The sequence below is a fragment of the Drosophila subpulchrella genome, chromosome 3L, assembly GCF_014743375.2.
Source record: "Drosophila subpulchrella strain 33 F10 #4 breed RU33 chromosome 3L, RU_Dsub_v1.1 Primary Assembly, whole genome shotgun sequence".
Taxonomy (NCBI): Eukaryota; Metazoa; Arthropoda; class Insecta; order Diptera; family Drosophilidae; genus Drosophila; species Drosophila subpulchrella.
In genome coordinates this window covers 23211136-23238441 of record NC_050612.1, presented here as the reverse complement: position 1 = coordinate 23238441, position 27306 = coordinate 23211136, and the positions used below count along the sequence as shown (strand labels likewise).

General features: G+C 43.0%; 8 protein-coding genes across 11 annotated transcripts; 5 read left to right on the top strand and 3 right to left on the bottom strand.

Annotated features, from left to right (window-relative positions):
* The first annotated feature begins 336 nt into the window (after nucleotides 1-336).
* Nucleotides 337-1730, top strand: LOC119555626. Its single transcript, XM_037867147.1, has one exon. The coding sequence runs from the start codon at nucleotides 337-339 to the stop codon at nucleotides 1645-1647; it is 1311 nt and encodes a 436-aa protein (XP_037723075.1). The 3' UTR covers nucleotides 1648-1730.
* LOC119555624 (T-cell activation inhibitor, mitochondrial) lies at nucleotides 1543-3455 on the bottom strand. Of its 2 annotated transcripts, XM_037867144.1 has the most exons (4): nucleotides 3234-3455; nucleotides 2743-3170; nucleotides 1740-2683; nucleotides 1543-1681 (listed from the first exon to the last, which is right to left on the bottom strand). In XM_037867144.1, exons 1-4 carry the CDS (start codon nucleotides 3316-3318, stop codon nucleotides 1675-1677), a joined length of 1464 nt encoding a protein of 487 aa, XP_037723072.1. In that variant the 5' UTR covers nucleotides 3319-3455; the 3' UTR covers nucleotides 1543-1674. The 2 variants fall into 2 exon arrangements, with proteins under 2 accessions (XP_037723072.1, XP_037723073.1); XM_037867145.1 differs by having other exon boundaries at nucleotides 1679-2683; nucleotides 3234-3454.
* Nucleotides 3456-3723: 268 nt separating this feature from the next.
* LOC119553834 (U6 snRNA-associated Sm-like protein LSm5) lies at nucleotides 3724-4405 on the top strand. The gene is made up of 3 exons (XM_037864468.1): nucleotides 3724-3870; nucleotides 3947-4143; nucleotides 4201-4405. The coding sequence occupies exons 1-3, from the start codon at nucleotides 3822-3824 to the stop codon at nucleotides 4228-4230; spliced, it is 276 nt and encodes a 91-aa protein (XP_037720396.1). The 5' UTR covers nucleotides 3724-3821; the 3' UTR covers nucleotides 4231-4405.
* Nucleotides 4406-4792: 387 nt separating this feature from the next.
* Nucleotides 4793-10980, top strand: LOC119554867. Its single transcript, XM_037865949.1, has 3 exons — nucleotides 4793-5656; nucleotides 7369-7731; nucleotides 7813-10980. Exons 1-3 carry the CDS (start codon nucleotides 5348-5350, stop codon nucleotides 9751-9753), a joined length of 2613 nt encoding a protein of 870 aa, XP_037721877.1. The 5' UTR covers nucleotides 4793-5347; the 3' UTR covers nucleotides 9754-10980.
* Nucleotides 10981-11480: 500 nt separating this feature from the next.
* Nucleotides 11481-22610, top strand: LOC119552881 (protein SCAI). 3 transcript variants are annotated; one of them, XM_037862782.1, is made up of 10 exons: nucleotides 11481-11735; nucleotides 11794-11917; nucleotides 16316-16465; nucleotides 16528-16710; nucleotides 17158-17388; nucleotides 17445-17567; nucleotides 18390-18835; nucleotides 19269-19523; nucleotides 19586-19789; nucleotides 20267-22609. In XM_037862782.1, exons 3-10 carry the CDS (start codon nucleotides 16368-16370, stop codon nucleotides 20509-20511), a joined length of 1785 nt encoding a protein of 594 aa, XP_037718710.1. In that variant the 5' UTR covers nucleotides 11481-11735; nucleotides 11794-11917; nucleotides 16316-16367; the 3' UTR covers nucleotides 20512-22609. The 3 variants fall into 3 exon arrangements, with proteins under 3 accessions (XP_037718710.1, XP_037718711.1, XP_037718709.1); XM_037862783.1 differs by having other exon boundaries at nucleotides 11481-11917; nucleotides 17158-17376; nucleotides 17433-17567; nucleotides 20267-22610; XM_037862781.1 differs by having other exon boundaries at nucleotides 11481-11917.
* An 8-nt stretch (nucleotides 22611-22618) lies between these two features.
* LOC119552883 (chymotrypsin) lies at nucleotides 22619-23555 on the bottom strand. The gene is made up of 2 exons (XM_037862786.1): nucleotides 23287-23555; nucleotides 22619-23224 (listed from the first exon to the last, which is right to left on the bottom strand). The coding sequence occupies exons 1-2, from the start codon at nucleotides 23520-23522 to the stop codon at nucleotides 22654-22656; spliced, it is 807 nt and encodes a 268-aa protein (XP_037718714.1). The 5' UTR covers nucleotides 23523-23555; the 3' UTR covers nucleotides 22619-22653.
* A 77-nt stretch (nucleotides 23556-23632) lies between these two features.
* Nucleotides 23633-25167, bottom strand: LOC119552882 (galactose mutarotase). The gene has a single exon (XM_037862785.1). The coding sequence runs from the start codon at nucleotides 24823-24825 to the stop codon at nucleotides 23731-23733; it is 1095 nt and encodes a 364-aa protein (XP_037718713.1). The 5' UTR covers nucleotides 24826-25167; the 3' UTR covers nucleotides 23633-23730.
* Nucleotides 25168-25507: 340 nt separating this feature from the next.
* Nucleotides 25508-27272, top strand: LOC119553261 (transmembrane emp24 domain-containing protein B). The gene is made up of 6 exons (XM_037863551.1): nucleotides 25508-25530; nucleotides 25625-25854; nucleotides 25921-25998; nucleotides 26404-26667; nucleotides 26726-26893; nucleotides 26950-27272. The coding sequence occupies exons 2-6, from the start codon at nucleotides 25708-25710 to the stop codon at nucleotides 27004-27006; spliced, it is 714 nt and encodes a 237-aa protein (XP_037719479.1). The 5' UTR covers nucleotides 25508-25530; nucleotides 25625-25707; the 3' UTR covers nucleotides 27007-27272.
* Nucleotides 27273-27306: the final 34 nt, after the last annotated feature.

The window sequence follows — 27306 nt, the reverse complement described above, 5'->3', positions numbered from 1 at the left end:
TCATTACTTCGATTTAGTGCCAATTTTGTTGAACTAGAAAGATGTCATACTTTATCAAGGTCTTTAAAAGCATATATGTTTTCGGAATGCAAATGCTTATATAGATTTACATATATAAATGATGCAATATATATATGCCCAACCGTTTATGATCGTCGTGTTTTTCAGCTTTTCCCCAGGTGCAAAATGCAATTAAACGTTGTATGCATTTATTGGCACAAGGGTCAACAACCAAATCCGCAAGCAAATATCCGATTGAACTACAAATAAGTGCCGATTCGCCACTTACCTATAAAAGCTGCGCCCTTTCGAGGGCATCCAACCAGTACAGCCAGAATGGCATCTTCCTCCGCTTGGCTTGTCCTCTTCCTGGGGATCGGGTTCACTGGCGCCCTGGATTTAAATATCCAAGCAAATAGCAGCAAACTCCTGACGGTTCTCGACACATCTGCTCCGGTCCAAGAGTTACTATACCACATCGATGTGTGGCGAAATGAGGCAGCCTCCGTGGCTCTGGAATCTCCTGCTCCTTCCAATCTGGAGTCCGTCATTCGCTCTGAAGTCGGTGGAGATTGGGAAAGGGGTCGGCTCGTCCTACAATTGGCGAATCAAGCGAGGACCGTAGAACTCAAGGAGGCCATTTACACAGCTCTCTGGAAAGAGCTTCAGCAGACCAAGCAGATATACGATCCCTCGAAGATCCTGGACTTTTATGACCAGCTGTCTCTGCATAGTGATGTACCACTTCAACTGATGGAACTGATCTATCGTGCCTTTATCAATCGCAGTGCTCAGTTGTTGGAGGCTCCATTTCACACAAACAGTCGAGATGCCACTTTTCCGTTGGTAAGCTCTCTGGCCCATCGTCTAACATTCAGCACTTTGGATTATCTGAGGGACATACTTGAAGTTCTCTACGATGCTGTTTTAGCACTCGAAACGCCTTTGAGTGTAGTGCAGCGGCTGGGCAACTTTACGGCCAGCTTGACGCAGTTGGCTCAAGCCAATCTGCAATTACTTGGCAGAGAGGAGCTCAAACGGGGAGATCCGCTGGTGCACCAGGCTTTGCAGAGCAACCTTAGAAATTTACTGGAGCAGCCTGGTTTCGAGCAAGAAGTGGAGTCCTCCCTTCAAGCAGAGATCTATGCACACCTTCCCAAGGATGAGCAACTCCTGTACACCGCTCGGAAGGTTTGCATCCGCAATGTAACCGATGGGAATTCCTACATATACGAATGCCCGCAGACGTATCTGATCTGCAGTAACGTTCGAGATTCTAAGAAGGCTGCCTATTTCATCCAACGTGGGCACAGCAGTGACAGCCGGCCGCAGTTTGCCTTCTACAGCGCGTTCTGGCGGAATCGCTACATTCTGATGGAACCAGCTAATGCAGCAGCGCATAATGCCACTAACTCGATCACCAAAAACGTTTACAGCCGCACCAACATTAACTGGTGGCGTGTGGTATATGGAAACGGAGGCATCTCCTTGTACGATGCAGCCACCGAGAAATCCGTCCTGTGCGGTGGGGACCCATTGCACTGGGATGGCGAGGAGCATCATGTGTACACCCGTCATGCATCGGAGTTTGCAGCTCATCAGGCGGAGTGCACTTGGGCTTTGGAAGACTGCAGCGAAGCCGCTTAGCTGGAAGTGAGAAGCGACGGTGCAGCCTCAATTACTTTAAATTATAACTATGTTTATTTTGACTAAAAAGGCACATGAGAAAATCCAACTACCTCTGCTGAAAATCCCAGGGTATGCACACAACGCCGTCGGTCAGCACCGAATAGTAGTGGGTTATGTGCAGCTTGCATCCCTGCAGTTCCACCACCTGCAGCTGGGATAAGTCTTTCAGGGCTGTTATCATCTTGTCTGGGGTGACGGCGTCATCTTTGGTCAAGGATTGCAGCTGCAGCTGCTTTATGCACGAGTCCATTAACTCCTGCTCGACGTGCTTATCCTGGGCGTACTTCTTCATCCGCTCCCTGGCCAGTTCCATATTTACGGAGATGAAGTCTACGAGTATGGAACCAGGACAGGTGGCTGGCGTGATGAACTGGCCCGTGGGGCTCACCATCAAGGGACCCGCCTCTGATTCCACCACAATGGTGAACTCCTTGAGCGTTTTCGGCCATTCCGCCGGATATTTTTGTTTACCTAGATAATCGTTGAGCGAAGTGGTAACCTTCATGAGGTAGCTTGCGTAGCCCCTGGCTTGTTGCTTAGGCATAAACTTGCGTCGTCCGATCTGAATCTCAAGTAGAACCTGAGCAAGTGTCCGTTCGTAGACGGGCACCACCTTTAGATAGGCATCATGATGCGGAATGTTCTTGATGAAGTCAATCCAGGTGTTGAGCACATCGCCGGTGAACAGCATCACATGTCCCTCCAGACTGATGCCCGTGAAGGGAGCAAAGACCACTATGCGACGTTTGAGGGGAGCCATTTCCACTAAATGAGTGTTGGCCAGGCGCTCAAGGGTCTTCAAGCAGCCGCGATAATGTTCGATGTTCCAGCCGCATTCGTAGCGGGCGTCTTGTAACTCGAGCTTCTCGACCAGCACTTTTTGGAGCTTGTCGATCTCGGCCTGCAGGTCCGCAGTTTCCTTAGAGCGCTGTTTGGCTGTGCCGGCATTCTCCTCCAGCCAGGTGGACAGTACTGGTCGGTTAAAGGCACGTTCCTGGGTTGAGGCAAAAGTTATTTAAGTGGTTTATCAATGGAAATAGCTTTTATACTTACATTCTTTAACTGAGATTCGAATTCGGCAAACTCCGCGTCGTAGTGATAGTCCTGGCCTGGTTTAAAATCCAGGCCAGAGAAGCCCTTTGGCTGCTCCGGCTGTGCTTTGATGTTCTTCACATACTCCGTGGACAGGTTGCAGGATTCCAGGAGGCCCTGAATAAAGGTCTTGGGATCCCGGGTGCTCTGCCAGTCCGTTCGAATCTGGATGAGCTTGAAGGAGTCCCGCTTGTCGGCATCCGAACTGGTGCGCACATAGAACTTGAGCACCTGGGTGTCCCCACTCCGCTGCCTGCGTTCGTACAGAGCCTCCAGATGCTCACTGAGCAACTTCAGGGAGTTCTCGTTGGTGTTCCTCTGCTCAGGATGCTGGGCAAAGAAGTCCGGGTGTACCGCGAAGTAGAAGGGCCTCAGCGCCGTTGTAAGATCTACAAAGGATCGGTATCACATGATTAGTATCCAAAAGTCGTGGCATATGCAAAAGCACTGACCTTGGTTCAGCGATCGACGCAAAAGCAGGAAGTGCCGCCTGCTGGTGACCAATTTCCGGATCTTGGGAACCAGCGACATAGACATTATGTAAGCGGTGGGCGGCGGCACGACCCTGCCCCTCGTCACAGATGGCCAGCATACGGTGGCGACTGCTGTGGCCTCAAAAATTTAAGATATATAACTTCTGATCTTGAAATTATGAAAGACGGTGAGATTAGTATGACCGTTGCGCAAAACGCATTAAATCCCTTACTATCGTATCAGAGGTGACAGCTTGTTTGATTTTCGGCTAGTATTGGCTGCTGTATTAAATGTGTCTCCTTAATTTTCTGAATTTGTATTGATTTTTTTTATTAATTTCAACTAAATATGCACTAAATGAATGCCACATCCAAAATCACAAAATTTACATTTTAATATAATTTATCTAGCTAAACGTATGAACAAGATTTGCCAGCACTGCCCGCCGATAGTTCTGATGTGACCAGACTTAGCACAGAATTCCTCATTGTTTACCTCGCTGCTAAAGTTTTTAGCGGAACTCCAATTATTGTAATAAATATTAGTAAAACAAATCTCACATAAATATGACTGCCGTTCCGCCCCCTTCCAACATCTCCACCCTGATGCCATTGGGTGAGTAAAGCTGGTTAAGGTGTTTAAGCCCGCACTTGCTAACTTTTGCCGGTTTACCTCTGGGGACTCCTTGCAGAACTGGTGGACAAATGCATTGGTTCCCGCATCCACATCATCATGAAGAACGACAAGGAGATGGTGGGCACTCTTCTGGGATTCGACGACTTTGTAAATATGCTCTTGGACGATGTGACGGAGTATGAGAACACGCCCGATGGTCGCCGCATCACCAAACTGGATCAAATTCTGCTCAATGGCAACAACATCACAATGGTGTGTGCTCCGCTAAATGTTATTTACTTATTTATTAATATTTTTAATTAATTGCAGTTGGTGCCTGGTGGCGAACTGGCGGAGTAACAAGGTTCCATTTATAAACATAAATACATTGTAAAATAAAACAAGACTTTTAATGTGGAATCGTATGTATGTTAATCTACAGAGGTATGTTAAGCGCTAACAGTGGTCTAACGGTTAACATAAGTTTTTAAAAGCGGTTGGATTTAAAAAAGTAAATTTTTTAATTGTTTGTGTGGTTTGGAAATGCATATTTGAAAATTTATTCTGGCAGATGTTTTTTGAACTGTACTGCAAAGTACTGAAAACTAAAAGTTAAAAGGGTAAAAAATTAGATTAAAAATGTTGGAAAGAATTCTAAACCTTTTATATGTAAAAGATAAAAAGTTTAGACTTTAAATGTAAAATACTACACTATATTGAAGTTAAACCGTAAGAAAACTATAAAATCTACAAAAGCTATTATAAAATCATGACTTTCTTTTATTAATAGATTCAAGTTAAAAACCTGATTGTATTATTTTATTAAGTGAGCATAAACCAATCAAGGTGAAACTTGCTAGAACTTCCTCAATGAAATGCAGTCACTTTTGGAAATTCAAATGTTAGGTTCAATTTGTAAGTCTTTTCCGTTACCACTTAACAGCCATTTATGCTCTGGCGGTCATGCAAAGAAGGCGCATGCGCTCAACCCCCCAAATCGTGGGTCTCAGCGATACAGCAGTCAACATGTGCCATAAATATTAACCGCTTTTCCCTCCTGGCCGTGCGTGTGGGTGCACTGTGCTCTCCGCAGTACCGCTCTGCGTTCTCCCGCTTCCGTTCGGCACCTCCAGCGCTCAGTACGGCACCAGGCTTCGACGGAAGTGGAACAAACCAAGCGGAAACAGACTCACGCGACAACAAAACCGAACTCGAATATGGAAAACTTTTTCCCCTGAGCCAATATAGCACTGATAAACGCAACTCGGAGTGAACTTTATGAATGGTCATGACTAATTGTAGTCGCCCAACGGCAGCAGCACCAGCATTCGACGTGTGAGCTCCAAAGGTGGAGGTTCCACCGTTTTCCAACGAAAGATTTCAGTATCTCGATATCTGTATCTGTCGGTGTCTCATTTGAGCGGCTCGAATGATCCGCCTGTAATTATGACTGCGTGAAGAAATCAATAAGAGGAGGATGGCCAGCAAGCCCATGAGCACCAGCTGCCAGAGCATTGCAACGGCGGCCAGCAGTGCGGCCACCACGGCGGCGGCGGTGTCCATATCGGCCTCCAATGCCACCTCCGTGGGGTCCCTCATCGCAGCCGCCTGCCAGCAGCAGCAGCAGCAGCAACATCCCCACCAGCAATATGCACAGTCCCAGCAGCAACACCTCTATCAGACGCATCAGCAATCATCGCACTATGTCAATGGCACCGGCAGCTTGGGAAGGCTCAAGTTCCACAAGAGTCTCGATGCCAGCGACGAGGAAATCGAGTATGCGCAGGTATGTCCAAGTGGCCAAGTATCCAAGTGCTGGTCGGAATGGTCTCCGGAATGAATTCAATTGTCCCCCACACTGAGTCATAATAATGCGACAAGGTCCTGCAGTGCTGGCTCAATTGAATTTGTCTTGTGGGTGGTGGGTGACGGGTGGTGGTGGTTGCTGTTGAGTTTCTTGTCGAGTGGGTGCTCTTGGGGGTGGTTTGTGCCACCCAGCTCCCACATCGGTGCATTCGCTGCCCCCTCAGCTGTTTAACCTCCCGGCCGGGTCGTTATGCATAGTTTACGCTTCGCCAGGCAACCTCAACAGCCGCCAACAACCGCCATCGTCGATCAAGTGTTAATAATTCAATGCCCCGGAAATAGTCATATATTGGAAAGTATCGTACACCCAGGGAGATGATGGGCCCCTGGTAGGGCCTTGACTTTGGCCCAGGCAATTAGAAGAATTAATCAGTTGGATTAATTTATGGGTCGCTGAATGTAGGGGGTATGTTTATACGCATGCTATACTCTCCGTAGCTCTATGGTGAACACGGAAATCACGCTATGTTTGCTGTCATGATAACTAATAAATGTTTGCAAAAAATAGAAATACTATTCGGTTTGTTTTTGGAAAGAAGTAGTAATTTAGCCATTTAATCAATATAATTCAGCCTGCAGTTAACCTTATCCAGCTAAAATTATAGTTAATTTTCTTTCATTCCCTAATCATGCATTAAACAAAAACAGTATTGAACTTGAATGACCTAAAAGAAAATAATCTTTCATTCACGACTTAAATTTAAGTCTTTCAATCTTTTTCGTCTTGATTCCTGTTTTTTAATAAAAGCCTTTACAATTTTTATGTGTATAAGTATAAACCACACAATTTGCTCTTCCTTGCCGATGGCATTATAGCCGGCGGGAGGTCTATAGCAAAGCCTTTCAAGCCAGTTATTACGCTCTACGCAATAGAACATTAATGAAAGAGCAGTGCGGTACAACTATATAGTTATCATTTTGTATCTGGGCCGCTGTGTTTTTTATTAAAATTAATTTAACTTACCATAACTGGAATTTCAAGTGTTACTTCATTTAAACTGCATTTTTTCTGATAATAAATTGTATTAATATATATTTTGATTTTTATAAATCTGATAACAAAAGCAAGACATAATCTTGTTCATTTCCTTTTTTCTATGTGTGAATACAAAAAATGTTAGTTTTCTTTACTCTATTACCAGCTTACTAATTTATGGGTTCGGTCTGCATGGTATTATTTTGTCCGCACCTGTATTCTGGGTTGGTTTGCTTTTCTCCCGCCCGGTAGCTATCTTTTTAGGGGGGCCAGTGAAAGTGTTGCCTGCTGGGGGCTTCATCCTGTATTCATAGAAATGCTTTCAATAAAAGCAGGAAGAACAGTGAGGACGAAGGAATGGGCTTGGCAAACATCATTCTGATGGTTTGCACCCCCAAACCTGGCGGCTATTCGGTGTGCCACATTGCTTAGACGTGCAAATACCCGGAAGTGCTAACGATAGTTTAGCATACAAGCTTTTCACTTTCACCTCAAATCAACACGTTTTTTTCACAGAAAGAGAGCACAGCGAGATAATGGTCAAGCTGGTCTTTATTAAGATATTTAGTTTTTATTAAACAAGTTGTGTTTCTTGTAAAAGGGGTATATTATTAATTTGAGCCATCAATGATAATATTATATTATATATTTTTCAGCTATCTCGTTCTACCCACATCCTGGGACGCCATAAGTCGGAGCGATTTCTGGCCTCCAATCCGGATGAGGACCGAAGACGCCGCACTATAATCGTAGAGAAGAAGAATAATTCGTATGGGTTCACACTCCAGAGCTACGGAATCCACTACAAACGGGATGAGGAGCTGGAAATGATCACATACGTGGACTATGTAGAGTACGGTGGTCCAGCCTATCGCTCTGGAATGCGGGAGGGCGACGTAATCCTCTCCATCAACGGCAAAGATATGGAGAAGGCCGACCACAAGACCATCGTTGAGTTCATCAAGCAGTGTGACACCAGAATGCGAATGGTAGTACTTTTTGAGGATTGTGTGAGGAAGGTAGAGTATCGTTGGGACAAAATATGGATTTTTGAATACATAAAGAATACCAAGATAAGTAACAATTATATTTTCCCCCAGGTGGATCTCCACATGCGCTACATCCAACTGCAGAGCTTGTTGCAGCAAAAGATGAACGAGCTGGAGAGGGTTCATTTAAGGGAGCGGGAGTTGTTGGAGGGCAAGTGGAAGACGCACAGTTTGCCAGCCCGAAAGAAGGCCAATGCCAACACTTCGCCCAGCGATGGAGAAGGTATTTCCCCTACAGAAGGGGGTGGTGAAACGGGCTTTTATCGTCCAGCCCTGTCCACAGAGGATGTGCCTAATATAGCGGCCCGCCAGCAGGGAGTGGGCGGTCCAGGAATCATCCCGCCTCCCGCTCAGTTTATGCTCACCTACCACTACCTAGATCCCACTTACCGATACGTTCTGCGACCCACCCACGGCAGCTCAGAGGATTATATTGATGGCCTTGGCCTTCAGAGGAGCAGCAGCGATCATCAGCAACCGGCACAGCGATATATACTCCAGCGAACCGAATCCGTGGATACGAATTCGGTGACTCAAACTCAACCAACAACCACGGCTCCTACTCAATATCACACCGCCACTGGTGGCTCGGTGAAGCCACCGGCACCACCACCTCGAACCTGTGAAAAGCACAAGCCCCCGGCTAAACCACCAAAAACTGAGAAGGAAAAATCCACCGGGAAGCATTATCATGTGGGACACTCCTGCAATCCCTGCCTGGGACACTTTCGCTGGAAGTCGGCGGAGAAATCTGCGGTTCCTGCGCCAGATAACGTAAGCTTGGATGCCTATGATCTGGCCAGTCCCTGCTGCGACACGCATTGTGTACCGACGAGAAGACGCCATCGCCAGCACAAGGAGCACACGCATAAGCACAAGCACCGGGAAAGGGAGCGGGTGGAGAGCAAGGAGCAGAGGGTTAGACCCAAGTCCACATCCCATGCCTCGCCCAATGCCAATGGAGGTGCAGGTAATGCAGGACCAGGGCATCACCACCATCATCATCATCACCATCACAGCCACGAACAGCAGCAGCAACAACAGCAGCAGCAGCAAATGCAGGCAGTTCCCCACCATCATCACTATTCCCACCAGGTGCAGAACCCCTGTCAGGTGCAATCCCAATCCGGCAGCACCCGTTCTCGGTACTTTGACTTGGCCTCCGGATTGGCCAGCCATTGCAGCTTGCATTCCTGCACCTCGAGTGAGTTTGCTCCAGGGGATACTGCTTCGTACACCACTTCCATCAGCACGGATACTTTGTTTTGGGACCCCAAAAGCGAGGCGGGTCAATCCCGACAGCACTCCACAAAGTCAAGGCAATCTTACGAGCAGCAACCACAACCACAATCACAGCAGCAGCCACAACCACCACACCAGCAGCAGGCACAACCACACCAAGGTCACCACCACCATCATCATCATCAAGGGGATTACCACCAGCGGTACCATGTGACCGCCAACCAAATGCAGCCCCAGCAGATCTATCCCAATACTATAGCTTATGTTCAAAAGCCCAAATCCTGGGACAATCTCGCCAACAAGGCGGGCTATAATGTTGGTTACGGTTACCTTGATACAGTGGCTGTAAAACCAGCCATAAAAATGCAGATTGCCCAGCAGCGACACTCGATGCCGCGAAGAAATCCGTACGGGAGATTCTCCACTTACGGCGATGTCGAGAACTATGCCCCACCGCCCACCGAGTTCGTGGGTGAGCTGACCACCACCACAACCACTACGATTACGGCCAAGTCCACGGAGGAGCTGTTGGCCGCCTGCGATTGCTTGACGCCGCAGCAACAGGCCGCTATTAAGGCGGCCCAGTACCAGCTCAGCCAAAATCAGAAGCTGACCCACCAGAACTCCTGCCAGATGGGATACTACTCGCACCTGCCCCGTCCCACCACGGATGTGGGCACCTCCACTACCAGTCAGCAGGTGCATGGGGCAGGGGATGTCCAGACGACGTCCGAGGCCACCAGATTGTAGATTGTCTCGGCTGCAGAGAGATCCAACCAGGAACCGTCTCATGAATAATAATAGTGCACTATGAGTTGAATAGGAAGACTTCCAGAGTTAAATAGGTATTAAACAGTTTTAAAATCAAACAATTAGGTTTAAAATGAGTATTGAGTTAAATGAGCGTAGAAAGAATTTTTTAATAGTATTTATTTTTACAGAATATGGAACTCAACACGATATTAAAATTGTAACCTAATTAAATATTGGCACTTTATAATAGTCTGTTGTTTTGACTATCAAGTTATACTCGAAAATTCTAAATTATGTATTTTTTCATAAAATACGGATAAGCCAAAGAGTGAAATAATTAGTTAATTAAATATTTTAGAGTTTGACTGTAGGAGTTAATGAAATATTTAGCTAATTATTTGGTATCCATATTTAGTTAATTGGGTATGTGGAATTAAAGTGAAAAATATAAGAACTTAGTACACATTTTAAACTGTACTTATGTAAGTCAACTCAAACGCTCAACCTTCGATTAACTTGATTCAACCACTCATGAGTGCACTCACATTCAGCTCCATTCGCGTCTTAAAAAACCGAACATCGAAATCATTTGAAATGGTAAACGAAGCCAAATTTTAAACGTTTAACTCAAACAGACAAAATATAAAAATATAGCTTAACTATTCAAATATATGTAGAGTGAGTTTCACAGGTATAAGATAAATATTTAGCATCCAAAAATCGCAAGACAATACAGAGAGATAAGCAGAATAGAAGATACTTCTAAGAGTAGATGATTCAAAAATTAGTACACCTTAAGATCTATATAAATTACAAATTTCTAGCTATCTTATGTGTATGAAACTCACTTTATGTATATGCGATATAACTAGGACGCATTGACGTTTAGATTTTTGGATTTATTGAAAGACTGAAAAGCCACGCGCATATTCCAAATGAGAGAAAAATCTGGCGTCTTGTAATGATATAGGATTACATATATATCTGTACATGCCATATAATATGGTTAACCTATCATGCAACTAGATACTGTTTTACATGTAGCATATACACACACATAAGCATATATATATTTATTGTGTACTGTGTCCGAACAATGTAATTTATTTCATTGTGATAGTGAAAGAGCAGGCACTAAAAACCGCAACAATTTTAGTCGCAATTTTATCAAGCAACCAACCAAATATAATTTAAAACGCTTTTATGTAACGCGAAATGTAAATGTTATTGTACTTTATGTATTGCAATAAAACTCAAAAAATGTGTTCATGTAGTGTGACCCCTAGAAAAAAAAACAAAGAGATGATGAGCTTTCAAAATTGTAGGTCATTTTGGAAAAAGGGAGTTTTTGAACTTATTTACTTAATCTCAACACTCTCTATTTATATTTACCTGACGAAGATTGAGATTTTACGTGATACTGTTTAAAAACTTTTCGACTATTCTGAAAACACTATTCGAAAACACTGAATTTAAGGGTAAATGGAGACTTTTGGAACACCCCAGTCGAAAAATCAGCTGTTTGTGAGGAAAGTGCCGCCGCCTACCGTTAGATTTTGGCATTTTTCAACCCCTGGAGAGTGCCACCAGCCAGTTGTAACGGGTATTTGCCGGTCAGCTGTTCAACCCCCGCGAATTGTGCAACTGTCTGCTGCGCCCTCTGTCGGACATTGACGGTACCAGGCAGCTGTCAAAGTGGCAAAAAAATCAATACCAACCCCCAACCCTCCTCGTTAAAAATGTAAATGCGAAAAAATTCAATACTGTGCAGCCAAACGCGACGGTCGACGGCGTTCTCCACTCACAATCGCTCTCCCCGCTTTATTTCCCCAGCACGTAATGCTCCAGATTCGGAAATATAGCCCAAAAGTCTGTTAAAGATTGAAAACGGTTTCGAATCGCCCCTAAATCCTCGGTAAAATCCCCAGCGAGGGCAACTTGCAAACCGGCAACAAAATAAAAAGTGCACAGCCTGTTCAGTGAGTGAAAAGTGGCAGAGTGTTTCAGCATTAGGCTATAGCATACGATCTTGGGCAGATCCGGCGAAACATATGTCAAGTGCAGGGCGCCGCGACTGCTGTGGGAGGCTGTGACTGCGACTTCCGCATCCGCTCCTGTTTCTGTTGTTGTTGGCGGCAGCAGCAGATACAACAATGATAAGGTGAGTGCGCCCGGGGTTCCCCCTGAGAAATGTATGGAAGTACAACAAATAAAAACAGGGCTTTCAATGGGTTCTTGAGGGTTAAATAAATGTTTAGGGGTAGGGCAAGCCACTTCCCTAATTCGTATGCAAGCCCTATAAAATGAGTAGGGGAATACCATAGGCTTTAAAAATGATTTGTTTAGTTTATAAGATATAATTTAAACATGGAATAAGTAATCTAATCCGTATATTGTTTTTTTTTCTTTAATAAGCTTTATTATTTTATTTATCTTATATTATTATTATTAAATTATTATTGTCTTTATCTTTGACTGAATATTCCTCCTAAGTTCCTTGGGTATTAAATTAAATTACATTTAAACTATATTAAATACGAAATGTTCTTTAAAATATTTTATAATCAAAACCAATTCTTCTGGTCTTAATTTTAATACTTCTGGTTTTATGTATAATAATAAAATAATCTTTTAGGTATTGAAATAATACCTTTGGATTATCAAAAGTATTCAGTAGTGGACCTCCTCATTTACTTAATTATTTGACTTTGGAACACGGTCTCTGGCTAGAATACAAACATCCTTTGCCCACTTCGAGGCGAGATCCATTTCGATAAATAGAAATTGCCAATTAAATGTGAAATGTAAATTGCCCCCGGGCGACAGTCGAACAGTTCACAAAAAGTGTCCTGGGGGCCGAGGGAAAAGTTCTCCGCTGGTCACTCGCATCCGGTTTTTGGTCCTGACAAAGTTTTTGTGCAGCTTGTGATGTCTGCAGCGAGATATGAGAATTGTAACTTTCGGACCGACTGTCTGTCGGTGCGTCTGTATCATTAGGGCAAAGTTGGCCCACTCAAGTAGTTGGTTTTTATATGTATGTGCGAGATTTGGAATTTATTTTTTTTTAGCTTCGCTGCCATTAATTATGAAGGCTGAACTATGCCAAAGTTTTGCAGACGCTCCCCCTCCCATCGCACTTTGAGCTGCTCAATTGTTAAACCGAAATTCATAAGTCCTAATGACTGGCTGGGCGGAGGTGAGGTCCTTTTTAAGGGGGGCTAGAGCAACAGACAACTTCAAGTTTGCTGCGGATGCGGACGTTGCATGTACGACAACATCATTATCAGCGTCGGCAGCGTCAAAATGCCATTAAATGTGTAGCCTACAATGCCTTTGAAGGATTACACACCCCCCTGTTTGCCCACACACTCCCACTCCCCGAAAGAAAAGGAGCGAAACGGAAAAAATGTGCAGCTTTGTCAAATAGTAAAGAGCGCGGAGTGGCAGCGAATAGTTGATACACTGGAAAAAAATTAAATTAATTTTAAAAAACTACCTGGGATTTTGAAAAAAAATGTTCTTGACATTGTTCTAAGCCTCTATATGTCTGAAAATTAAAATGTACTTGGTAGAAAGTAATAGTACAATAAAAAGGGGTCTAAATTCTTGTAATAAACTTTCCGGGTTCTACTTTCTTTAACAAAATTAAAAAGAAAAAAAATTGCAAATTAAATGAAAGAGATTTCTGTATCATTCCAGCCTTAAAGAGGACATCATATAGGGTTTTGAAGAATGTATGTATGATATGATTACTATCCATTTTAAACCACAGTAAATTTTGAAATAAAAAAGTTTTTTGAGGTATAAAATATATTTTCTGTGCAGTTATGTCCCAAATATATTAGCATATTTCTCAATTAAATTTTGTTTTTTAATTTCTCATTGATATTATAGGTAACCCATTTTTTTCTGTGTACTGTTGCTGTTGCTGCTGTTGGTGTTGCAGTTGCAATTGCTGTTGTTGCTGTTGCATGAGTGCTGGCGGGCATTGAAAAACACACTCACCCACACATGCACGCACTGGCAGTCAGTCAAAAGCGCGCTGCCCCACCCACTCCACCCCTTTTGCCACCCCAGCCAACCCCCCAAAGTGCGTTGCATACTCCGCCTCTGCTTCTTTCTTGCACGCTTTGTTTGACTGGGATTGGGATTTTCCCCAGCAGTTGTACTCACTCTCGTGGCGGTTGTTGTTGCTGCTGTTGTACACATTGTCACACAGGCAACAACGACAACTACAAAAACACAAGCAACAGCGCAAAAAAAGGGAAAAACTTTGCCACGTTAACTACTGACTGACTCCGGCCAGGCGACAAAAATGTCCGGGATTGAAAACTACAAACCTACATTTTAGAATTTTTTTAAGAAATATTTTTGATCGATAAAAAATATTCAAATAGAGATTTGTGTGGGTTTTCAAATTTTAATTCGACATATATTCTTATACTTTTGATTAATAATGATGTTTTTCTTATACATATTTTTGATGGTATTTTTAGAGATATTAGGCTTACGGGCTTTGTAATATTTTATTTTTTTTCCTAATCCTAATTACATTTAATTTAAAAAGTAGTTTTCGAAATCAGTGCTGACACATTAGATGGTGGCAGGACGACATTCTGACGTAGCCCTGCACTACGAATGTGTGTCTACGTTTGGGGGGCGGGAAAAGGACGATGAGGAGCCGGGCCAGGACAGGACAGGAGTTTCCCGGCTACGGGGAGGGTGTTAATGAGCAACATCGCAGTGGCAACGACTCTGCTTAGTATTTGTGTTTCTTCATTTCCGGCTTCCACATGTTGACATGCTGATGATGTTGGTTAACTTCTGCCGAGGATGATGGCGATGATGAAGTCAGCAGCGGGGGCAGGAGGAGCAGGATCAGGAGGAGCAGGATGTGGAGAGGCATCAGCCAGTCTGTCATTCAGTGAGTGAGTGGGCGAGCTGGTTAGTCAGCTTTGTTTTGCTACTCCACTCGCTGCTTGTTTGTTAACGCTGCGTATGCGTAATTTTCATATTATGTAATTTTAACGCGCTAAATGGTAGCTTAATTTGATTAGGGCGCCATAAATGTGTCCTGCTCGCTATGTGTGCCCCAAATTGACTTGTTGGTTGGACTCTCGCAGAGGTGACGCATAGTTGACGCAGTTTCCCAGTTGCCCCAAAAAAAGGAGCAAACTATATTTACGCCATCTCCCAGCCACTAGCTCGCATCTCCAGTTACCAGTTCTGGCTGCACAGAAAGAAAATAATATATCCTTCTGTTCAAGTCAAATAGGTGACTAAGATTTTAAGAATAAATATGTCATTTAAAAGAATTACTGTTGTACAATATGTTCTGAAAATTCCTTTGGCACTTTATAAATTATTCTTCTGTTCAAGTCAACTATTTTTAAGATTTTAAGAATACAAATTTTATTTAAAAAAATATCCTGTTGTGATATATAATAGAAAAATACTTTAACAATTTATTATCATATTTTAATTTAATTCCAAGGCTTATCATTTAAATTTAGGGTAATAAAATAATTCATTATATGCCATTTTGATCGTAAATCTTTTTAAGAACTTCAAAATATGCAAGGCTGGGTGATTTAGTTCTTAAATTTATCTTGGGCATCCCAATTTTTCCCAGTGTACTGGGCTGCTGGCTGATGAGCTCATATTGAAAGTTTTTGTGCTCTGTGGGACGACCTAGTTTGGCCAAAGCCAAATCAATGTGGCCGCTGCGGCGCCATTTGCACTGCCGACCCTTTTGTGCATTTACTCTGTTTTCCGCTCTGCCCTGCTCGACATTTTCCGGGTTTTCCCTCCGCCTGTGTGTGTGCCTTTTTTTCTGTGCAAACAATTTCGCCTGGTCGCCTGGTCGGGCGTTATTAATTGAGCTTTTGATGCATAGCCAGTATAACGATTGTCCCATCCCCATTTCATCTCCCATCCGGGCCATCTCATCCATCTGTTCGTGTGCACTTAAAAGGCTACATAATTGTTTTTACCAAATTGAAATTTTAATTGAATTCGTATTGGAATCGGAGTCGGGTATCGGGAATCCCTCAGTTATGACTTTAAAACGTTGCCACACCGGCTTAGAGAAGAAAGGCCGAAGAGCAAACGGCAGCTGAATTTCTATTTGATTTGGGGAACCATGAAAATTAAAAATTTAATACGCGTATTCGTGGGGCAAAAAAGCCGCATAGGCATTTCATTTTATTGTAAGCAAAGCCTCGGCATCAGCAGCAGGCCCATTGACATCCTCGTCGTCATTATGCACATTATCCACATCAACAATGGCTCAACGAGCGGCTGAATGAATCTCAAGTGGGCAGTCAGCCCCGCCCCCTTATTTGGTATAGATACGTGCACCGATAGATAGATAGATAGATGGATGGTTATGGGGATAGATTGATGAATGGGTAGATACATATCGAAAAAATTGCATGATTCAGTTTGTTTATTTGCGGGATAGTTCAGACCCTGCCCATTTTTAAATACCGAGAGTTCTGTGGATTTACCAACAGCACTTGAGACTAATCAAATGAACAATAAACGATTCCCATTGCAGCAGAACCGATTCGCAGACATAACACATTGCGGTGGCGGTTGAGAAGAACGGCATGGTGAAAATGGAATCCACGGAAGAACAGGATCGAAAGCTAGTTTTGGAGTTCTGCCACCTGCTAGAGAAGTCCAAGCAGCTCTTCAACGGGCTCAGGTGAGTTCAGGGGGTTCAAGTACTATTCTGAATGGGTTATAATTGAAATTATTTGTTCACAGGGATCTGCCTCAGTACGGCCATCGGCAGTGGCAAGCTTACTTCGGCCGCACCTTCGATGTTTACACAAAGTTGTGGAAGTTCCAGCAGCAACATCGCATGGTACTGGACTCAAAGTACGGCCTGAAACGCTGGCAGATCGGAGAAATAGCTAGCAAAATTGGGCAGCTCTATTATCACTACTAGTAAGTGCTCTAAAAAATTAATTCGATTTCCTTCTTGCTTTAAAAATACAACAGAGCTTTTCTTTCTTATTGTTATAAGATACCAATGAAATAATTCAAATTTCTAAATAAATGCTAAGTACGATCCGCCTTAGAGATTTAAAAATGAATTTAAAGAGGTTTAAGTCAGAGCGATAATGCCTACACCGAGGAAAATTTCACATTTCTTATATACCATTCATATTTATGATAGGTATAAAAACCGATTCGGTTATAATAGATTACCTTAGAGAGGGAGTATATTTTCTGCTACTTTAAGGTATATGAATATATATCTGTTATGTTATTCTGTTTCTAGAGAAACACATAAGATTACATTTATAGAAAAAAGGGAAATCGAACTTGTAATAATCATTAGGTAACTATTTGTTTGATTTGATTACTAAGTGGCAAATATTCCTCATACAGCTTAAGAACCAGCGAAACCAACTACCTGAACGAGGCGTATCAGTTCTATGCGGCCATCAGGGGTCGGGCCTACTACTCGCGGGCGGCCAAGGAGGATAGGCCGGATCTGATGGTGAAAAAGCTGCGATACTACGCCCGCTTCATAGTGGTGTGCCTGCTGCTCAAGAAGATGAAGCTGGTGCGCGAGCTGGTCACCGAGCTGGAAAAACAAATACAGGAGTACACCAACACGTAATTACTTAGTGGCCCGTTTTTGACTCCGTATTAATCCCCAGATTTCCCCGCAGCTACGAGCCGGAGGATCATCTGGAGTGGTCGCTGGTGCTGGAGGAGATCAAGGGCTTCATCAAGGCGGAGGCGGCGGTGGCCGTGCTGCATGCCGACTCCAATCCCATCATCCTGTCGCACAGGTGAGTCGTTGCCACAAACTCTGTCCGTACACGCGTACTTGCCCGTGCTTTCGTCGGCGGAGGAGGAGTCTGGACAGCTTGTGGGTGGCCAAGTGTATAGCCTCTATCTGTCCGCATATGTCTATATGCCCTGTTCTGTTTGCGTAGGTATACGAGTTTTGCTTGAGTTCCGTTGCCGTTGATTATGTTCATTTGTTGTGCTTATCACAGAAGACTTGAAACACCAAAGAACACTCACCGTTGTCATTTTTCATGCACTTAAACCATGATCTCTGTCCCAAAAACACCAACCAAACCAATCACAATCCGGGTTGGGGGAATGAAACTGTTGTATACGTTAAAAAAAAGTAAGGTTCATAAATTCTTTAACCTTTAAAATAATCAAATTACCTTTACTTATATTTAAATTATACTTTACTGATGATTGACCAATTAATATCTTACAAATATTATATTTTACTGTTTGAAATTTTTTCTCAATAACATTGAAGAATTTTTTCCCTTTTAAATTGAAAAGGACACATACAATTTTTGTTAGTATAATGAATCTCTTGTATTTTTATAGTAAAAGAAAACCTTGTAATATTTATTTATCTAGTAAGGAACAACAGTTTCATTGCCCCACCCTACACACACTCCACGAGACGTTATCATTTCATTATCATTTGGTCCATGATCCCCGAACTCGATCCCACACCCGTACCCTTGTCACCTCATTAGTGCGCCGCATTCTCAATTCTTCTGTGAAAGCACGGGCCCCGCCATCCGCCTGAGGACGAGTGCGACTACCCCGACTGATGTGTCCAGTGGTTCCGGTTCTAGGTTGTCGCCGCTGACGACGCCGCCCTGCGAGCGATCGCCGCACATGACCCTCAGCCTGCAGGAGATCCTGATCGTGGGCTCTGCCTGCGAGCAGGCCAAGTTCTCGGAACTGACCATGGATATGTTCCGGATGCTGCAGACGCTGGAGCGTGAGCCCACGGAATCAACCACGAATCCGCTGAGCATGGCCCACGGCCTCCATGGGCACGATGCGAGTCCGGCGGCCAGCCGGATACCGCCGTACGGAGTGCCGGGCTCCAAGGGCTATATGGAGAACGGGCGGGCCTTTCGAGACAATCCCCACAAGTATTTACTGTACAAACCTTCGATTAGCCAGCTGCTGGTATTCCTCGCCAGCGGCACCAAGGAACTGCCGCTGGGCGGTGCCCTGCTCCTCTACATGTCCGCCGACGGCTGCTTCTCCACCACCAAACATCCCGAGGATTGTGAGTACAATGTCCCTAGTTACACTTTTTAATATTTATTATTGGAAAATTTTCAAAATTCGTATCGAAAAAAATAGTTTTGATATTAATATCAACTATAACTTTTAAAAATCTTACAAAAACATCACTTTTTAAACTTTCAAAATAGTATATGGTCCTTTATATTTTATGTATTGACAATGTCCCAAGTTACATTTTTTTTTAATATTTATTATTGAAAATTTTTCCAAAATTGAATCGAAAAAATTAGTTTTGATATTTAATATCAACTAAAATTTTTAAGAATCTTAAAAAAACTTCATGTATTTCTTAAATTAACAACATATATTAATTATATTATTAATATCCTTAATATTTTTTGTATTGCTTTAAAATTGAAATTGTTTCCTGTGTCACCATATAAACCTTTTTTAACCCGTAAAATATTTTCCAGTTGGCTACGAGCTGGGCGGCCTGGCCACCAGCGTGAAGCGGGACAGCGTGGACGGAGGCGGTCTGTCGTGCCGGGGCAAGTCTTACAAGGAGAACCACTGCCTATATCCGGGTGATCTATATCCGTTCACACGACGGCCCATGTTCGTCGTGATCGACTCGGACAACTCGTTTGTCTTTCAGCACATACCGCGCTACTTTGGCCAGCCGCTGGTGGTGCTCATGTCGCCGCAGGATGTGCCGCCCGCATTCCAGGGTGAGATTCCTTTGGTAACCTTAATGGCTTGTCCAGTTCTGATCATTGTGGTTCGATTTCAGCTGATGTCCAGCACCATGGCTCGCTGTTTACGTTGTTCCTGCACTCCCCGCTCACCGCCCTCTGCTACATCTGCAACGTCGGAGACGTGCCCATCCACCACTGGGAACGCTGCCAGACCTACGTGGATCGGTTCATCACGGAGGCCTCGCGTCTGGTCACACGGTGTCGCATCGATGAGATCGAACAGGGCATAGGATTTATAGGTCAGTATTACTGACTGCTAAAATCAGAAAATTCTGATAAGGGGGATTATAAATTGTTGAGATACCTTGAATCTGGTTATTCAGATGTGTATACCTGATATTTCACAAGATGTATGTATTTTATTTAGATGTAGGTAGAGGAAATATTTCATAATTTGTATATATTCCTTTTTGAAAGCAATATAGAACCATGTATAATAATCTAAGTACAAATATTTAAAAAGGTTTGGCTTAGCTAACTTCCTCACCGTTTTTGGGATACTTGGAACATTAAACGAAACGTAGAAATTGTTATAAACTGTACCATTCTAACTCTAGATTGCCAACAAAATGTTATATTATAGAGATCTTAACTTAGAATAGATAAAGTTATGATACATACAACACAGAAACTATTTTTGGATAACCATATTTCAATATCTTAGCTAATATACGAGCTCATAATCTTTAGGTTTAACTAAAATCCCTATTTTTCAGACTCCTCCTATGTGCAGTTCTTTGGCGACGACTTCCTGCGCACCCTGATCCTCCGCTTCGTCTTCTGTGATGTCGTGCTGCGCCTGCACCGCGGATTCCGGGGGCGGCACATGCGGCCGCGTTGCGAGCCCCAGCTGCCGGCCAACGAACTGCTGGAACACCCCTCGCTGTCGCACATCATCTTTCAGCTGGCCTCGGCCCTGGATGTGCGGGGCCACTTCTCGGAGGGGCCGGAGTGCGACTGATGACTTTTAGCGGCCGTAGTCCTAGTGGTGGCCGTGGGGATCTGCCTGCGACAGCAGCTGTGCCAGGTGATCGGGAGGCAGTTTTCCGGGTGGATGCTTTCGCTGTACAATACTTTTCCGCTGGGCTGGAGCTGGGCCTGAGATCGGGGACGTGGGTTTCCATGGGTTTCCGTTACCTTTCCTTGGCAGTGCCCCGGCTGCCGGCGTAATTCTTTTTAACAACGTAACGCAACGTAACTGCATTATAATACGAATATAAATATATAAATACGAGTATAATATATATATATATATAATATATGCGTATATGGATAAAGGTAAATTAATCAAGTAGCTAGTTTTCTTATATAGTGCGTCGCGCAATGGAAATGGTCCAATGTTAGTTGCTTAGCATATACATAATTAATGATAACGAAGATATACATACATGAAATCAATGATATTCAGCCGATATCGCTGCAGCAACAAGAACAACAACCACAAACATGTCAAAAGAACCTAACAAACGATAACTGCCAAAAGAAGATGAAAAAAAAAACGAAAAACAATTTAAGAAAAACGAAACCGAAGATCTAATCAAATTTAGTTTGAGCGATAGCGGGAAATTTTTATGAAAATTGTGAGAGGGGACTTTTTGTATCGGGTCTAGGATCGCCAGATCGGGAAAATAGGTAACTTTGTCATACGCAGCGGAAACATTTTAGCTTTTATACAACCGATATTGAGGGAAACCTAATCGAAAGTGAATTACGAACACGACACACTATATAAGAAAGGGAATGCGTTTTTTATGCATTGTACGCGGCGCTCATAACAAATTTAAATTACGAAACCAGAATATTATTGTACGTATGTAATATTGCATATATGTATCTATTATGATTACAAGATGACTGAAAGTTACTGTTTCAACAAAGGAAAAAAGAAAAAATAAAACAACCAAAAAGATGGCAACATTTAGCAAAAGTAATAATAAATAATAATAACTTATACATAATGCCCTAGTTAAGTGAAACATGGAAAATATACAAAATATATTTTGCGTATGTAAAAGTAAAATACAAAAAGCCCAACCAACATTTTATACGAAATAAACGCATACAAAATTTACACTTCAACTAACGAATGAAAATCTGTTCTTGAATCATTTTCCAAAATGCCGCAAAATTCCATTTCGGTTTTCGGTTCAAACTGTGAATTGGAACAGGTCACCGTAATAATAAATATTTATGATAACATATAGTTACAAGTCACACTAACTCTATGGATTTATAGGCAAATGATAAACGCAATATTGAAAGTTACAAAATTATATATATAAAGCATATATATTTCAATACGAAAATAAAACTAGTTGAACGCATAGTAAATTACTTGATCATTTTTACACGACAAGCCGCAAACGAAAATAAAGCAAAATCTTACCAAAAAGATAAAAACAATTTAACAATTACTTTAAATTTATTATTTACTACGGATAATATGTGCATTTTTATATATTTAAACGAAAGATAAACAAATTTTACGCTAGTTACAAACAAATTTTTCTGAAGTCTTCAAGCAGCCGTATTAAAAAAAAAATGAAAACTACCACAAAACGAAAAGAAAACTAATTTATTCAGCCGAGTTCTTATAAACTTATTCGCTTTGTTAACTAACAAATTGTATAGCTTTTTCACAATTTCGTTTACACTTTTTGTACATATAGGACAAATACTAAAAGAATCGTTGAAGGAACCAAATTGTATCACTCACTCATTGTATCATTTCCATTCAGGTTTTTGTACATTTTGAGAACTGCATTTACGAAATAGCGAGAACAAGTAAGGTAAATAAAAACGAAAGAAAGAATTGCAAATAATCAGCAACATTAACCACACACTCACACGTAAACCAAGCCCACAAACGAGAACATCTAAACATTATCATAAACAAATTGTTTAAACGACATGCAACACCGTCAAAGTCACAAATAACATACAAATCGAAAACAACATTAAGAAATGATAACAAATTTAGCAAAGCCACAAGAGAATATTATGAAAATGGAACGGAGAACGAGAAAGTGTATGGGAGTTTGTATGAAGTAATAAGAATAAAGCACACGTTTGAAAAGAGATTCGCTTTTTAATGGTTCGAGGTCTATTTCTTAAGACCGCCAGTGTAATAGTTTATCCACTTTAGATGGGACGAAACCCGTGTGGATATATCGGGTAGCTTCAGCTTGCACTCGCTGTCGAATCCATGGGATACAATCCCCACCAGAGTTTTGGAGCCATCATCTAGCACCATCGGACCTCCGGAATCCCCTCGACAAGGCAGACCTTTAGTGGAATCTATGCAGATGAAGGAGCTGGGCACGACTTTCCTGCCTGTGCCATTGAGTTGCTTGTTCCACTGCCTCTCACACTCCTTATTCGAGATGATGGGCACCCGGATGTACTGAAGGACGCTGCTGGGCTGTTGCGTGGTTGTGATGCCCCATCCAGAAATTATGGCTTTACGACCTTCATAGGTTTTCTTGGTGCTGGGCAACTTCGCGGCTTGTATATTTTTACCGAAAGTGAGCTTCTTGGGTAACCTGATCAGGGCTATATCGTTGGTCACCGTCTTCCGATCGAATTTCCTATGCACAATGGTGTGGCTCCTGTTAAGCACGATTTCCTTATCATCAAAAGAATTGAGGTTGCCTACGTTGACTAGCACTTTTGAGCTAAGGTGAGAGAATGATTAATATGGTACATTTATTAAAGATCCATCAAATGCCATACTTACAGCTTAGACTTTGGATCCTGTAGGCAGTGGGCTGCGGTTACAATCCAATGGCCGCTGAGGATAGTGCCTCCGCACAGATTGGGCTCATCCATGGAGCCTTCAAAGTAGCACAGAAGACCAACCTGGTATGGCAACTGTTTCACTTTGGCCGCAGTGCCATTCATAATTCGCAGGGAGCCAATCTCCTGGCCTAATCCCAGAGAGAACTGAACTATAAGCACCAGCTGGAGGATCATTTAAACTGTTTTATGACTCCAAGCCCTTCAACAGTTTATATATGGCCCGAACTCGTGGGGTACAATGATTACCCTGCTTTATAGTCTCGGCGTGATCGAACCTCTTTGCATAATCTGCGTGCTTTTGGTTTATTGGTTATAATATTTACAGGTAGTCGGATACATGGTATTTATTCGTATATATGGGTGAGATAAGAGTGAGGGCCACTCAGTGAGAAACCCCAAACTTGTAGATGACTTCATGGTGGTACCTTTCTCCGGGTCGCAAAATGGTCGAGGGAAAGTTGCTGTGGTTCACAGAGTCGGGAAACTTTTGTGTCTCCAGGCAGAAGGCTCCATGCTTGGCGTAAGCAGCTCCATCCTTGCCGGGAATAGCCACTTCACCACGTTCCACGTCGGGCATGAAGTTGGAGGTGTAGAACTGCACTCCGGGCTGATTGCTGACCACCTCCAGCCAACGTCCGCTGGGCGGATGGGTGGCTCTGGCCACCTTGGCCAATGGTTGCGGTGGGTTGAAGGTTACACAGAAGTTGTCGTCGTAACCACGAGCGGGTTGCAGATTCTTGAGACGTTCGCCAAGATTACCGGAAGCACGGAGATCAAAGGCTGTTCCATCAACTGGTAGAATCTTTCCCGTTGGTATAGAGGATTGATCCGTTTCGGTGATCGCAGAAGCATTGATCTCGATGGTGTGCTCGTAGAGACCATTGGCTCCGCTTTTGTGGCCAGCCAGGTTAAAGTACGAGTGATTGGTGAGATTAACGGGTGTGGGTTTATCGGTCACAGCACTCAAATCGACATGGAGGCAGTTATCCTCGCTTAAGGTGAAGGTCGCCGCGACTGTAACCTTCCCAGGATAACCCTCATGACCATCGGGATTGGTGTGGGAGAGCGTAACACCATCCTGACGCACTGCCACCACTTCCCAGTGCACCTTATCGAAGCCCACGAAGCCGCCATGGAGCTGGAACTTGTTGTCCCGGTTCTTGGACACCTCCACCAGCTTCCCATCCAGAGTGAAACTGCCATTTCCAATCCTGTTGCACACCCGTCCAATGGTTGCTCCAAAGTAGGGATTCCTGTCACTCTGATAGCCCGCCAAGTCATCAAATCCCAGGGTCACGTCATCTATTTGACCGCTGGCATCCGGCGTCTTAATGCTAGTGATGGTGGCTCCACGGGTGATCAACTGGACGGACACACCATTCCCGTTCGTCAGGGTGAACCGCTTGATGATGTCCTTTGATTTGGTGATCGGATTCAGCGCTCCGGTGGCGAAGACGTCCTCCGTGACGTTGACCATTTCGGATCTGGCTGCAGCTGGGGAATGAGTGCGAGTGCCGATTGCACTGTGTTTTTATCTGACCCTCTCCAAGCCGTAGAGGTTAATCAGCACTCGATGCGCATTTGTGTTGGTATTAATTATCGCAAAAAAGCCGCAAAACAAAAACACAAGATTATGCACATAGATAGTGTTATCACAAGGTGGCTATGAAGAGGGTTTCGACCAAGGGGATGGGTAAGGGGTCTTTAAAAATTGTGTCAGTCTGGGCTATCCAAGAGATTGCTCAAATTCGGCGGTAAATTAGTCTAATTCTTGTTTACTCCACTTTTTTAATCACCTTAATTGTGGTTCAAATTTCAGAGTTGCCTAACCGGATTCAGAACGGGTGTTTTAAGAGCATAAGCGGAGTCAAAGAAATTGAGGGGGGTTACTGAATTCTGCGTCATAAAGGGTATTCTGTGCATATTTTTAAAATTTATTTACAGCTAACAAAATACTATTATTTTATGTTCTCAAGTTTGAATATTTATTGTATTGTTTCTCGCAACATTAAAGAAAAAAGGTTGTTATATATTATTATTTCTAACTATTACTTTGATTGTTCAAAATAACTTTTTAACAGCACCCCTACTAAAAAGTGGCGCGTCTCTTACCGATCTGGCAACCCTGCTCTAGAAAATACCAAAATACCAAATACCAAAATAGTCCACCTCTAAGCAACAGGTCGGTTGTTTATTGAATTTGGTTTATTTAACTTTATGTTAATTGGGCAAATAGAAAGCTAGCTAACCGGTGCAGATTCCCCCTTTGTTGACAGAGAGCGCAGAGGAAACTGAAGAGTGGCGCCCGCTGAGTTCATCCCAACCACGCACCAGTAATCCGAGGAACAGAAACCCCACAATGCAATTGACGTGGCAGAGAGATCTGATAAATCTAATACTTCCCATAGCCGTGATTTGTTGTTGCCTGCTAATCGACGTAACCAGCGCTCAAGAGGCCCAACAACCATGGTACGAGAATCTTCCAGCGGTGGCCATGGACTACAAGGTGGGTTCCGGGTTCGGGGTACCCCTCGAGGATCGTATTTCATTGGGAATATGTCTTGTCTTCCAGGTTCACATAGATGCTGGCAAGGAGGACTGCTACCATCAGTACGTTAAGGCGGGAGCCACCTTCTACGTGTCTTTCAGTGTAAGTGGTGGGGTCAAGGGTCCTAGGTTTCGAAATCAGTTGTATGCTTCAGTTATAATCTCATTACCCGTTCGAGCATCACTACGGTTAATGAACCAGAAATATCTGAACGACGCGGTAAAAGTATTTTAAAATCTAACAAATTCAGGGGGTTTCATTTCAAGACATACATATCAAATATTTTAATGTTTTTTATGGTTTCAAGAAAATTCCACCGCATTTTTTAGGGCACTAAAGTATTTCTTTAAATTCCCATTGGAACAGTCTACATTTATTGTTTTTGAATGAGACCTATTAAAATACTTATCAGCGAGCTGCTACGTTGTGGAAAATGTATATTAATTATATATTATTGCTAGAAAATTACTCTGAATGTTGTTATTATATATGTTATCTATTTTCCAGGTGGTGCGTGGAGGCGATGGCATGGCTGGTTTCGCAGTCCGGAATCCAGCTGGTGAGGTGGTGAAGCCCTACCAATGGCAGGCTACTGCAGACTACACGGACCAGGTCTCGCCAGGCGGCTACTATTCCGTGTGCATCGACAACCAGTTCTCCCGATTTGCTAGCAAGCTGGTCAACATCTATATCACGGTAGTGAAGTACGATGCCTGGGACAAGTACGCCAAGGAGATCGAACAGCTGCAGCTGAACATGCAAAACTTCACAGTGAGCCAAACTGGTTTTAGACACACCCGAAAAAAATCACAATGATCTATTTTTTCAGGCCACCATTGGCACCGTGGAGCGGAATATAAACGACATGATGGGCTATCAGGCGCATAGCAGGCATCGCGAATCGCGCGATTATGCGTTGCTGTTGGACAACAATGCCTATATTCAAACCTTCTCGATTAGCCAAATAGTGGTCATATTGATCACGTGCTCTATACAGGCAAGTAATCTTTTTTAACCTTCATTCCCTTATTTAATAATTTGTTCTCTTCCTAGGTTTTCTTTGTGCGCAAACTATTCGAAGTCAAGTCGGGCTCCAAAAGTCGCATTTAAGCTCGCCAAGTTATTTTTAAAAGACTTCTCAGCTTCCTTTTAAAATTCCATCCGCATTTCAAAGACATTCATTATTCCCGCTGAACCCCTTGCGAATTTTTGTAACTTATTTTACCACTGGCTAAACTGATCAAGTGCTACTAAGCAGACTTTTTCGTAATTTCAACTACTTATGTCATACGAGTTGTAGACAGCAAAACTTATTGTGATAAGTGTACATTTGTGTGTTTTGTTCAATTAAAATATTGAAGATTTTTGTAATTGAATTGGGTCTAAGATTTAAATTTACATTTAGCACTT